General features: G+C 32.6%; 1 protein-coding gene across 1 annotated transcript in view; it reads right to left on the bottom strand.

The window, feature by feature from the left end:
- The window catches only part of PCDH17 (protocadherin 17), an 88,664-nt gene that overhangs the window by 39,625 nt on the left and 33,877 nt on the right, over positions 1–15,162 (bottom strand). The window contains exons 2-3 of the mRNA XM_057707640.1: positions 15,090–15,148; positions 14,784–14,956 (exon numbers count right to left, since the gene is read on the bottom strand). Of these exons, the coding sequence (XP_057563623.1) occupies positions 14,784–14,956; positions 15,090–15,148 (232 nt within the window). The remainder of the gene's footprint in view (positions 1–14,783; positions 14,957–15,089; positions 15,149–15,162) is intronic.

Consider the following 15,162-nt stretch of genomic DNA (forward strand, 5'->3'; position numbering starts at 1 on the left):
AACAGACTACTTTTAGTCTCTCAAATAAATTAGAAGCAAATTATAGATAACATACTAATTACTAGCTAGCATATCTATTTATCTCTGAAGATGTTAATAAGGATTTATATGGCAATATACTATTGACTCACTTGAATTTCAGTATGTCTTTGAATCAAAACAAAATAGAAATCTGATTTCTTTTTAAAGTAATTAATGATACAGATAGGTTCTCCCCCCACCCCAGATAGAATTAATGACTGTGCTGTATTATTAAAGTGAAATTGAGTAGTTTGACATTATTGAATTGATATCAGAGAAAAATTGGTTACATCTCAAGAAAATGAGAGCAAATCACTCAAACATTGATGGTATTAACAAATGTATCCAGAGTGTTCAAATGAACTGATGACATGTAAGTAATATATATACTGAAATGAATGTACATATTTATATTCATAACACAATTCCAAAAGCAAATTAAGCAAAATATGTAACCTCTATATGACTCATAATCTAAAAACAAACAACTTGCCCTATGGCTTTTTAAAAAGCTGCTTCTTTTATTCTTTTCAACATTCAAAAGTTTTTAAATGATGCTTAATAAAATATTGTCATGTGAACATAGAAATGGTTAGGTTGTTAATGGGTTTTGAATACTCTTGTGCTAATCAATTTATGTGAAAATGCATTATTATATATTGTTCACACATTTTGTAATTTCAAGGACAAGTCTCTAGTAACCTGGTATAATTTCCAGGCACAATTACAATACATTGGAGAAGTTAATAATATGCTGGTGGATATAGGCTAAGTGTAATTAAAAAACAATTTAAGCTTTTGTCATTCAAATTTTGATGATACATACAGGCATATACACCAACTCATGTATGTTTCATACAAATATGTGTGGGTACAAAACAGAAAGTAAATTTAGTAATCAAATACAAAAGTCAAAGTTGTATCTCATAAAAACAAATCTAGTAGGAGATATATTTCCTAACCTCTGGAGTTTTATGTAGCCTAGATTTTTAAAATCTCAATATTTTTTAGAAAAAAAAGGGAGCAAAAACGTAGCACTGGTGTTCTCAGTAAAATGCAAGGAAAAATCTGGAAAACTTTGGCTTCTGGAGTGTTGTTTCTTTACTTTTCATTATTTTAAGTACATATTTTTCTTAAAGCTCAAACTCAAGGGATCTCACATCATGCACTTAAGAAATACACTTAATGCTTCTTTTTAGTAACTCTTCAATATATGAGTGCTTTCAATTATTCCTTTTCTTAGTATTTTCTATTATCACTTTTGGCAAAACTTTCATTTTCACTATTATTTTTAGCACACCTCTATTACTTTAGATGGTCTTATACAAACTGACAATTTTAAAAATCAGTACATGTATATGGCCAGCTGTATCAGTATTTTGCAAATAAATGAACACTATTTGCTGGGATTCAAATCTAATTATTTTATTGCAAATGTAGCTCTGGGCCCAGTAATATGAAGGGCCACTTCTGAGTCCTATGGAATCTTTACCTGCCTCACCTAAGGTTTGTTGTTGCATTTATTCACAAAATAAGCTTTCATTCTACTGATTTGTATCCTGTGTTTCATAGTAGCAATTTACTTAACATGTCAAGTTTATCCACTCGGTATAATTTTATATATATCATATAGTCTAATGTTAATAATAGACATTCAAAAGTTAACCCATATTTATCCCTTTCCCTCAATATCACAGTGTACTTTGAGTGCCTGTGGTCACATATTTCAAATACAGCAGTCATATATTTCATATAGATTGTACTCACTTTTTGCATCATCCATTTCTCTCTTCACCCATTCCTACTGCACCATGTACTGCATGGTGCTTTAGCCAGCCAATACTATTAAATAGCCCAACCATACTGTTAAGACCTGATGGAAGTTTTTAATATTGAAAAATCTGATGACTGTCTCTTACTCCCTACTCAGATGTTAAGGTCTTTATTCTCCAAATACTGTCATCCCAATGACTCCCTCTTATTTTCACTATTACTTAGACTGGTTAGAATTTTGTTACTTCTCATGTGGGCCATTGCTACTGTGAAATAATGAAAAGACCCATGAAATTAGAATCAGATCCCTAGGCTAAAATTTTGGCTCAGCCACATAAAAGTTTGATGAACTTAGATTGGTCATTTCCTATATTCAAAATGGAAATGGCAATGCCTATCTTATAAAATTATTAAAAATTGTGTATTGTAAATGAGATAATTCAATTAAATATGCCTAATTCAGTTATTGGAAGTCATTAAATGTTTGTTGGATTTGTTTCTAACTACAGTAGAACTGGCTTCTCTAAAGATTAATTCAATACCATATTAATTACCAGATCAAGATACTTTAACATTTATCCAATGACTTTTGAGTTCCCTTAAGTTTTCCTCTTAAACTGTAGTTTTAATCCTTGATAACCCTTTAAAAAAAAAAACTAAATATTGGGAATACACTGGAGAATAAAAGTATCTCCTTCCCACATGAATCACGCAGACTCCTGACGGAGACATGTTAATGCAAAGAAAGGGTTGCACTAGAAGCCTCTTTCTCAAGTAAGAAAAGAAGAAACTGCAAGAAGATCTCTATAGCTGGTGTACAGTGAGCTAGCAGGAGAGTGACAAAAGGGGAGGGTTTACAGGGGAGAGTTTAAAAGTCTATATTTTTTTGAGTACCCTGTGGAAGAGATTAAAGAGCTTTAATTGGAGTGAAATGTTTGAAGTTATATCTCAAATAAGACAGCAAGGGAAGCAGGTAACTAGATAGCCTCTGATGGGGAAATACACTAGAGATAAGTGAACTGAAGAAGCAGAATTGGCTCGTTGTAACAATAGGACTTAATGACACAAGCTGGGATGAGAAAGAGAAGGGAAATAAGAGGAGTTTGTTTCTGACTGGAGTGAGTAGGTAGATACCAATAACTGAAATTAGAAGGGAGCTGGTTGGGAGGTTTTGGGAAAGTAGAAAAAAATGTGCTGGCAGTTTTGGGGTGGAAAAATGAGATAAATGGAATTTATTTGTTTTTTTTTCTCCATTTTAATTGAACAATACCTGGAGAACTGTGACACTTCTTAAGAGTATACATGAACTACAGTGTTTTACAAATTGTAGATTATGAATAAAGTGGGATTAAATTTGTGTATGTAACATAACTCTAAGTAATCTGTCATTGGTTTAAAAGTAAACCAATGTTAGAGCTTAATACAGACAGCATTTAAAAAACAAAATGTATTTTTATTTATTACTCAAAAATAGCAAAAGTACCTTTTTATCAAACAATGAAAATGAATGGGGAGGTAGAACATGTATCTAGAACTACCTTGTTATATTCTGTGTTAAATACTGATTACACATTAATAAAATGACCCTCACACATGAAGGTGACTTTCAGAAGTATACAGAAATTAAAGTATTTTACAAATGGTATCAACATGTTAGCGAGGCAAGTTTTGTGCCTTCTGTCCAATGACTAGGCTAACCACAGAATCTGTAGCAATGAAATAAACATTATTTGGGGTAAAGGCAAATAGTCTATATAAGGATCAAAAAACAATAGTCTTAGTATTAGATACTGGTGCAGAGGAAGTCACAATGATAACAATAATAAAATAATGGCAATGAGGTAACTATATACAGTACTAAAGAACCATTCAAAACTCTATACACTTAGACATACATAATCAGATTTAACTCTACATTCAAAAGTAAGATACCCTATTTTCAACTTAAAAATACTAGTATAACTTTCCTGTAAATTCTCCTTTGCACATTGTTATTGAAGACTGTAAATAAGCAAATGAAACTAGAATGAAGAGAGCACAGTCATGGCATCAGAAAAACAACTGCTACACCGCTAAGGGCATCAACCATGGGTAAGTTACTTCAGTTCTTTATGCTCAGGTTTTTCATCCATTACAGATAACAGCCATCTCATCAGCTTGCCATGAGGACAAACTTGCTTAAAGGTGTTTGGTGCAGTACTTGACATACAGTAGCTGTTCAATTTTTTTTTTTCTTTTTAATTCCCTGTAACTATTAGCTGTTCTTTTGTTATCTGATTGCATAAGTCCGCACAGTTTGTTATATATTTATAACCTTTTAAGGGGATCATTAGAATTGATATTTAAGGTAGGGTTTTCAGCTCTGCTGTAAATAAAACTGAAAGAGAAAAATCAATTTTGATCATAATCGACAAATGCAAATATATGGTACTTTGAACTGAGCAATCTTTCTTTGGAGTTACATTTATCACTCAGAATGATTTCAGTAAAAACTCTTGGGCTCAGCAATTAAATTACATGATGATATACAAAAATTAGAAAATATTAAACACGCCACTGCCCTTTTGAAATCTGATAAACAATCAGTCTTGGTGATGGGGCTCCTTTGATTTCCAACCCTCCTCTGGTATATTATTAATTGAATCTTCTAAAACAAAATTCTGATCAGGTAACTCTACTCAAAGTTTTTAATGGCCTAAATAATCATATTCAAACATCTTGGTATGGCATTTAAGGTATTTCATAATCTGACCCTAGTCCATTTATTTGGTCCAATTTCTCTCCATTACAACTCTGCATGCCAGACTCCAATAAAAATATCCCTCCTAATTTGCTGCTCCTGGATCATGCTATATGACTTGTCACATTCTAGCATGATCTTGGATCATGATATTATCCCAGCTTCAAATACTCAATTCATCTGTATCTTGTAGTCCTACTCTACTTTCAAGACCCTATTAAAGGCACATCTAATTCATGAAGTAATTCTCTATACATTCTCTAGCAGAATTAATTTTATTTTTATTTAATACATATATTACTGTATTTAACAAATGGAACTTTAGCTAGATAGATAGAGGAATGACAGCTTAAAAACTAAAACCTTGAAGGCAGAGTCATATACATGGGTTATGAAATACTATGTACTGAATTTATTCATAAATTAATGGTAATGAGAGTCACTCCTGAGCAACAGTCACAATACAATTCCATGAGTAGAAAAAGCAATTATCAGATATATTTACTTAAGATTCAATCTACTGTCTATTATTTTCCAACAGTGTGGAGTAACACTTACGTACATCATGAAGTCATTCTGCATGTATTATAATTTTCTTAAGTTTTCTTGCCATCCTTCTTTTAAATATCTTTTAAAATGTTAGCTTGTAGGGGTAAAAGTTCAGCTGTCTATATAAAGGATATTATGTAATAAACACAGTAATTAAAATTAGGAAGGAAATGACTCAGGACTAAAACAAAACAAAATTTCATCCCTCAGCATGAATTTTCAAAACCTCAAAGAAAATAAAATCCAGGGCAGACAAATCAATCTCCATGAAATATGTATTTTGTTTCAAAAATATACCCTGTATCAGAGGTGGGAGTACATTTGTTATCTGTCTGCAAATCCTAAAAGTACTACTCAAAATGTTCTTATGATATGATTAAACATTTAAGTGTTTCAGGATGAAACATTTAAGTGTTCTTCCCAAAGTAAATATTTATCATATTAAAATGATTACAGAGGTGATAGAATATTTTTGTCTATATTTGATCTGAAGTAAGACCAACCCCCCACCGCAGATTTCTGTTATGGCTTAATAGGAAACTGGATTAAATAATTTCTCTTGTTGGTAGATAATTTGTTTCATCATGTTACTACTGGGATCACTATCATTCTTGACAATATTCCTAGTTGTCAAGAATTTGAGGAAGGAAAAGCCCCAATATGCAATACGTCTACAATTTACTGTCCATTTTGAAATTCAAAAAAAATTTCAGGTCTGGAAGCTATTTTGTTACTCATTTGGTGGTAAAAACTGACTTGAACTATCTATATTATTCATGTATTCCATTTAGTGTGAATATTAAGACTTTTCACTACAAAACTGATAACATTTAATTGTGAGTACTGGCTCAGATCACAGTGGGGTTGTTACATAATATATGGTATATGCATTACATCATCTTTCTAAAATCTGAAAAGTTTTTAATTCTAGGAAACATCTAGACTGTAGGCCTACACATCAAAACATCAGCTTTAAAGACTCCATGCAAGCTATAAAATTGGAAAGTACAAGAGGAGTTAATTTAAATACATGAATGTATTTGGTTCGATTTATTACAGGTTCCTATTTCTTGTTTTTTAACAAATATAAATATTAAATAATAGCTGTATCGGTTTTTGACAGATGTTCATCTTGCAATAAGATCAAAACCACCTACAATTATTTTCCCTTTGCCTTCACATCACTGTTTATCTTTTCAAATTTATTTCTCCTTTCCTTCCTTTACAGAAAAAGAGTTTCTCTTCACTTTAAAGCTAGCATCCCCATTATGCTGGAATAACATCCATCTAGTCCAGTCCTTCAATAATTCCTTCTAGGTGAATCATTTACCTCTGGACACACAGAACTATTCATTATCCCCTAAATATGACTTCCATATCCTATTAATGTATTTATGTATTTGGTCTGTTTTTTCTATATCAGAGTAAATCCCTGTTTATTCCCTAAGTCCTAGCTCAAATTTCATCTTGTGTATGAAATCTTCCTTGAATAATTATCAATATCCTATTCCTCCTTTTGAAACTCTCACACTTTTACTTATACCTAGTCAATAACATGTTACTTTCTACATTTTGTAATATTTTCATACTATAAATTCTATGAAAATGGGGTTCATGAGTCTCAAGAGGGTTCACTTGAGAATTACATTCTCACTCAAATGTAAGCTCCATGTGAACAGGAATACTTATTCTACTTATTCTTCCATCTTCAACACTTGGAGAAGTGCCTGGCACATACCAGAAATCTGACAAATATTTGTTGAATAAATATTCAACATAGCACTTAAGATAGTGCTATATACTATATACATGATAAATAATAAATACACAACACATATACATAATAAATACTATGCAACAATTTACTGAGTTACAGTAAAGTTTCAAATCATATGATTCCAAGTAAACATTCCTTTTTTTAAAAGTAGTGAATTCTGAAAGTCATGCATTTATGCCAGTGATGCCAGATCACACATTTGGGACTCTTCTCAGAACTAGCTTGTGAACCATAACACAGAACCAAGTTCAGTATCATTATGTTTTAAATAAAAACAGAGTTGTCCAGATTGACTTCATGAATTGATTTAATTTGGCTGTCAATTATGTTGGCTGGAAATGAAATCTAAAAACTCTGGCTTCAGACAAATAATTTATCTAGATGGTCTCCAGATTTTGGATTGTTGCACAACATACTGATTATGACTCTTTGCAGACTGAACAATTGTTGAACTTTTCTCCTTCCCAACTTGTTACTGTAGTGTTCTGCAGGATTCTGTCCTGGACCCTATTCTCTTTTCTCTCAATAATCCCTCCCATAGGGTTACTTTAAGTATGATCCTATGTCAATGGTTTCAATGTTTATACCCCCAACCTCTCCTCCCATTATCAAACTGTGATTTGTCTCTTCTGTTACTCATCTAAACTCTTTTTACTTCCCAAATGTTTTCCCCATGATGACCTCACCCTGTTTTTACCACTTTAGTAAACTGTACTCAGCTACTCAGGTCACAATCCTAAGATTCATTATCACATCAAGTTTTATACTACCTTACTGCTTTCTGAAAGTTTTCTCAAAGATCTGGTTAACTGAAATTTTTTGCTTCTTTGTTTTTTTCCCTAGCATCCTTGAATGGTAAACTTCTTGATTAAATTGATTCCTATATACAAATAAGCACTGGTCATTTAGAGAAAATGCTAAAAGTTTCAAATATTCATGTGTAAATTTAATATATGTGGTATATATTACATAAAAACTTACTTAAATGCATTAAAATGCATTAAATAATTCAAGTGATATTCCATTTACTTGGGCATCAAATGATTTTTTTTTCCTTTAGAAATCCTTATATCAAAATCAATTTCTAATGAATACTAAGTAATTCATTATAATCATAAAAATAGTGGCATATACTAAAAGAAGTTTTTAATCTTCCACTTTGCTCCATTCTACTACCTCTTCATCACTCTAGGCCTCATTTTGCCTTGCCATGTATTACTTTCCCAGCTTCCTAACTGTATTCCCATCTCCCAAGACATTGCCATAAAAATCGTCCCTTTAAAATGAAAGTTTGAACTGCTACCGCCTGAACCTCCAAGAACTGCCTCTCAGTGATTCCGTCATTGGCTTCTACTTATCTCCCCCCAGTCTCTACCTGCCATCCCCACTCTCACACATTACTACTCATGCCCCTAACAGCAGCTTGCCATACACTGCTTCCTATCACCTGTGTTTCTGAGAGTGCCCATCATCTTCCCTCTCCCAACTTCACTATGCCAAGTGAGGTAAACATTTTCTGAAGAGTCAGCTCAGATGTCTTCTTCTCCAGGAATGTTGTTTAAGCCTCCAAATCTGGGCGGGGTTTCAATTCTCCTGTCTCCATTAATACTCAGGACATATCTCTCACTGCACCAACCTCATGGTTTGTATGTCAAATTCATTTAATACAGCATGAGCTTCCTGAGGACCCAGCCTGTGCCTTAGCGCATCTATGTATCCCTGGCACAGTCATTTATTAAAAGAAAAGTAAGTGGTTGAACAAATGAATGAATGACTGAAAATCTCTCCTGACACTTTATTCCTCAGCATGCTAAGCAAGTATCAAGAACCCACAATTAGGGGAGGTGCAGGTACTGTGTCCAGATTGAAGAAGTATTTACAACCTAGTGCTTCATGACAAATAATCCAGTAGTGTCAGTGTCTATTTTATTGAATAAATAAAATAGATTCAATATATATAAAATACATGAATATGTGGAGTATGTATTCAATAAATATGAAAAAATTAAGAATCAAGCTCTGAAGCATGGCAGTTAATATCTTCAGATTAATGAGTAAAAGAAGTGTGGTGACAAATCTGAGGTACCTGTGCAGAGACTTCGAGGTCTTTATTAATGTGTCATAGGAATGACACAGAAGGATGGAAAGGGCTCTAGACAAAAAATTATAAACCTGGAACTAGTACTACCTCTGCCACTAACTTGAAGACCCCAATGGAAATCATTTAACCTGTTTTCTTATCTACATAATAAGGTAGTTATACTTCACGGATTCTTACCCTAATGTTTTGTAATATGGCTTTCAAAAGAATAGAGAACAGATGAGCTGATAACCATTTTATATTTTTAGAATTTATGAGCATACTCCTGCTTTCATAAAAATGTATATAACATTAGTACAGAATTTTATTTCTAAAAATGAAAAAATACTGTCATTATCTATAAATATTATAAAAAATACAAAAAGTAAAATCCTCTGCTTGTTTGGGACTGAGAGAGAGTGTAACTCTAAGGCTGGGGAGGGTTTCCCTGCCCCAAGTATAAGGCAAAATTAGTTTCAAAAGTTTGGGAAATAGTGTCCCAACATTTCCCAATTGGAATATTTCAGTAAAAGCCCCTGCTGTGCTTACTAAAAGCAAGAGAATCTCAAAATCACATTGAGGCTATAGTAAATCATGCAACACTTGTTAGAGAGGCTTTATGATAAGCAACAAATGTGAGAGTAATAAAATTTCTCTATTTTCATGATACCAGATGCTGGATTTTAGAAGCAGATGTTTGCACATGAGAAAAAGAGGTGTCATTGAAACTTTTAAAGTTAGGTGAACTATGGGACAGTTGCAAAGCCTGGTAAGCAAAAATAAAGTGAAGTTGCTCACAGTTTAGGAAATATTTTATCTAGTAAAATGTAAAGCCAGATGAACTCAGAATGTCCCAAAAGACAGCATAGGGAGGTGGAAAAATTGATACTATTCTTTTCTTGGATAGATGCAGCCTAATAAAAACTTACAGGGCTTGAAAATAATATGAATTCTTGGCAAATAATACAATTTCTTAAATACCATATATGCAAATCATAAAGCAGCAGTGCCTCTAAAAATTTGTAAATGATTTCTCTCTGGCATTAAATATTCAACAGTTCCTTCCCACCCCCAAAATATGGCAGTAATTTTCTATTTCCTTCCTAAGACAAGTTCCTATTAATAAGTTTATAGCAATATTTCCTTTAAAATTATTTTCAGAGATCACCAGATGGCTGCTGACACAATGACACAGTCACCACCTTCATGTTCTTGCTTCCCTAGAAGTAGGTTTGCTGTTGCCTGTTATGGGTAGGCCTGGAAAAAGACATTGCTGGATTGGAAGGTTCAGACTGCCATAACCATAATGCAAAAGAGAAAACAGAACAGAAGCTTGAAAACATGAAAGCACTATGCTAGTACTTTTCTATGCAGGGTCAGTTCTAGGGGAACTTGCAAGGTAGGTCAAGTTTGTGTTCAGCATTCCAACCCTCTGTCTTGAATAACCTCCTCCCAAATCCTGAATGTATGGCTCCACCCTCACTCCAGTAGACAAGGACCTCAACTTCTTTTCTGTCATTTCCCTATTACCACTTTCTTAAGTAGCTCCTTCATGGTAACATTAAACTGTTTCCTTTCCAGACATAATTAGAAATATGGTGAAACTGCAATCATTACATAATGAATTAGGAAGGGAGATTAGAAGGAGTGGGGTTCAGAGCGTCGCCAAACTCTGAAATCATATAGCAAATACTACAGTCATTTCAACTAGCTAAATCCTGTTTTGAATATGAGGTCCAGCAAAATTCAATCACTGACTTAAAGAAAAAAAAAGGAACAACAACAACAATAACAAAATCCTGTAGCTTTAGTTTTTGTAGTTTTCTAGAATGTCCTCTGGGAAGAGGGAAGGCAACCCTTAAGAATACAATTTAGTTTTAAAACTGAATTCACTGGAGCAAACCTAGCTTATTTGGTATTTCCATTATTCTTAACTTTCTATTGATTATATTTTATTAGATTTTAATCAGGGATTCCATTGTGAAATGTTTTGAACCCAGAATGTAATTTAAGTCAGATTTTTCTAGCAGTAGAGAAAACAGGGGAGGCACAGAATTGAATAGAATAAAAGAAATTATAAGGCAATTAAATAAAATGAGAAATGGAAAAGAATTTGAATGGAGCCACTCCTGAGGCTCAGAAATGTCCAGGAATCCAGTCACCAGGGAAGGGACTCACATCTGCACCCCGCCCCCCAGGGCAGCATTCTGTGTTGGTGTTGATGATGTTTCCACTGCAATCTCTAGCACAGGCCATGAGTACTCATGATGTACAATGCTATTCCACTAGCTTCGGACTTCAATTCAAGGACTTGGTTTCAGTCAATTATAAAGACATCAGAAGACCGATTATCCTTGGAAAACTGAGAACAGTCACTAAGCTATCAATAAGAATCTCAGAGAAACTGCTGGTCAGCATTTATAAAAACTGCACATTTATTATTTGGGAATCAATAGAGACTACTGAATTTTAGGGAAAGCTTATTACTTTTAAAAGCAAAAAAAATTTATTGCTAACAATCAAAATACATTACAGGGCTTCTGATGGATAGAAATTCAAAGGTACAGTACTTCCTAAAGAATTTGAAGTATAAACAGTATTGTGAGGTATAAAAAAGTAACTTACCTTTAAAAATTTTTGAAAGAGTTTTATTCTTTATAAAACTATATGACTTCTTTACAGAAATAACATTACATATTTTTATTCATTTTTGATATAAATTAGTTTTCCTCATTCCAAAATATAAAATCAGCAAAATAAGATCAAATGTATTTTTGGTCAATTTTCTGTTCCATTTTCTGATAAACAATACCTTATTAAATAGAAATATTATATATCTGTATAAATATATATATGTATGGGGTTGTGTGTGTGTGTATACACACACATATATTTGCCTTTCTAACTAAGGAATGTACTACTATGGCATCACACAAATTCCAAAACATATGACTTGTTTCACCTATTATCTCCATCTCTCCCTCTCTCTATATATATAAATCTATGCTCTAACCTACCTGCCTTTAATATTTGATGGAGAATATATGGGGAAAATCTAACTGAGAAACAGAGAGTCAGGGCACAAAACTGAACTCAAATAGAAATAAACTAAGTACATTCTTTGAGATTCTTTTTAATCACACTAAGAGAAACTAAAATAACCTCTTTCTATTAGATGGGTCATTACATAAAATCCTTAAAGCTATCTTCAGCTGTAGTGCAGTACATCAAACCTTCAATTAACTACTGAATCGTTTCAAATATTTTTTCTAAAATAATGGGCAACACATACAAGTGCTGTATATTTGGGATGCTTAAACTGATGGTAGCAAAAATATACAATTATCAGGAACAGAACAAATGGAAAAACTCTAACAGTACAAAAGAGAAGAAAAACAGTAACAAACGAGCTAACAAAATAAAATCTCAAATGGACTGTTATTTGCAAAGGAAAACCATTATTAGCATAGAAAGTCCCATTGAAGTTCTATATAAAGATTATTTTTTAAATTGATTTAAATTTCTAAGTTAAAGAAGTATTTTAATTTAGAAATAGAACATTATTTTTCTTAATAGAGATAATTTAAACAGGGAAAGAAGCCAACTAAACTAATACAAAAAATATAAAATATAATATGCTACTGATTTTTTAATTGCAAACTATTAAGGCACCACTATAAATTTTCAGGATGAGCAAAAGACGGATAAACAGGTTTTTTTTTGGTTGTTGTTTAGCTTTTGTTTTAAAGGAAATTTATTTTTGTTTTGTAGGATATTTTTAAAGGTATTAAAAATTAGGGTTTAGCATGTGAAACAGACATGAGATAATTGTTTGAATATGGCTGTCATCTTTCATCTGTAAAGAAAATTATCCTTTATAGTTGTGCATTAAATTAATTTGGCATTGGCTCTCGTGATGCTTTTCAAATAAATTAACAGAGGACATTGACCAAGACAATGGCTGATTGCTTCTTAAAACATTTTAATTTTTTCTGAGTAAACCATTCATTATGTGAATAGTATAAGGTGTTGGTTAAGAGGGCAGACCCTGAAGGTGTGCTATTTTATTTCTAATGGTAACTTCACTACTTACAGCACAGAACATGGAGAACGTTTCTTAACATCTAATAAACAGTATTCACCTATCTATAAATGCAACAAAAACTAAATAGGATGTTATGTTTTAACCACTGAATAATTCAACATATATAAGCTATTTTGATGCTTTCCCCCAAGATTCGGATACATCAACTCAAGTTTTAACTTACCCTTCAATGTTTATTTGATACCTAGTCATAGCAATAAATCAGAATGTGTATTTCAGCAAATTCTCCCATTTGGGGATAAAGTTGTATAGAAGAGACACAAATTTTGGTCATATCTAGACCTAACATAAAATTCCAACCTGCTCTGCATGTTAATAAATTTCCCATAAGCTCAGTTTTCTTATATGTAAGATAAAAATGATAACTATTTTAGAGTCTGTAGGTTAAATAAGTTAATACTGAAATGAACTTAGCACAGTTTATGGTAAGTACTAAAAACTGAATAAATACTAGTCTCCTGTGTATCTAGATAGGTAGATAGATAGATGCATGCATAAGATACATAGATAGAAGAAAGAAAAGAAAGAGTGAAAGACAGAAAGGAAGAAAGAAAAGAAAGAGAGAGAGAGGGAGGGAGGGAGACAAAAAGATGATCTAGATGATGGAGAGAGAAATACATGTTGGAGGTAGATAGGTAGACAGGGAGGTACATGATGTGTGTATTTGAATTGAAATTTCAACATGATTAGAGAAATTAAAAAGCATTCTATCTGCTAATGTATATGTGATAGGACAGACTGCACTAGAGGCAAAAATTTACTTTCTATGAATCATGAATCATGAAATGACTTAGATGAATAAATAAATATGTCCATATACTTTAGATGTAGTTTCTTCTTTAAGACTTAAATAAATATTAAACATATTTAAATACTATTAATATTTTGAAAACTAATATTAACTAATATGCATTTGAAATTCTGAAATTTGATTTATACAACAGTTCTTTTCATTTTTTATTTGGACATAAATAAAGTTTATTCACAGCATCTAAGTCTTACACATAAGCACAGCTTAATTCTCTTTGGGTTACCCGTTAGTAAATATTCTATTGTGTTTGAAACAATAAAGTTATCAAAATTAATAAAATGGCATACAAACTAATAAACTGAAGATAGACTTTTAGAAAAAAACATGTATTTATGAGGTATTTCTTTTTTATCTCTATCAGGGTAAACAAGTTCATGTTTATTTGATATCCAGGAAGACTTAGATGTAAATCAAAGGAAGGAGCCAGAACTCTGTCTTAGCTGTTATTTGACTCTTGAAAAACTACTTTGAAATGAAAATCCACACTAAAAATATACCAACACTGCTAAGAGCTATACAATTCCAATCAAGTTTTCATTTCACCTAAAAGTGTGAATTTATATATTTTAATCTGTATATTAATATATAAAATGTGCCTATCTAGCTACCATATGCCATATTTTCCTTTAATAAAATGCAAAAAAGCAAAGGTTAGAAAATGTTCATAAATGTAAGTACAACCTAGTGACTTTGGCCAAGTTCTCATCTTAAGAAGATTATCGATCAAAATCCATGGCCTTCCTTTTTCTGTGGTTACTGAGGTATTGAAAAATTGTTTTTTGCCTGGGGTAATCTTGGAATTTGCTGCTTCTTTTGCTGTATTATCAATGGTCCATTCCAAAGTGATAAACTACAACTCTAGTACTATGAGGTTTATAATGACTGCTTAAGCTTTACACTTTGTAAGCATTGGAAGGCTTCACTCACCTTGTTCAAGTGGTTGGCTTTTAGTTGAAGTAGTTTTCATCTTGAGTGCCTCCCTAACAGACATGTCACAGCAGGAGCCTTTGTTAGTGTCTTGGTCACTGTCAGCCTGATCACTGTCCCCGTGCCCACTGTCTCTCAGGCTGGCTCTTTCTGGGTCCTTAAACGTGGAGCTACTGAAATACATATAAAGAAAAAGAAGAGAAAGTGTTGTCTCTACGAGTTTGAATCTGAAGTGTAGTCTCTTGCAAAGCAATTTTGACATGAATGCAAATGGGGAAACCGAGAAAGTTATTTAATAGGCCTTACCTTTGAACAAACTGCTGCCTGCTGCCCATGTAATTGGGCTCTGCGGGAAAATTGTCTGTCTGCGAAAGAGAAG

The sequence above is a fragment of the Hippopotamus amphibius genome, chromosome 14 (genome assembly GCF_030028045.1).
Source record: "Hippopotamus amphibius kiboko isolate mHipAmp2 chromosome 14, mHipAmp2.hap2, whole genome shotgun sequence".
NCBI lineage: Eukaryota > Metazoa > Chordata > Mammalia > Artiodactyla > Hippopotamidae > Hippopotamus > Hippopotamus amphibius.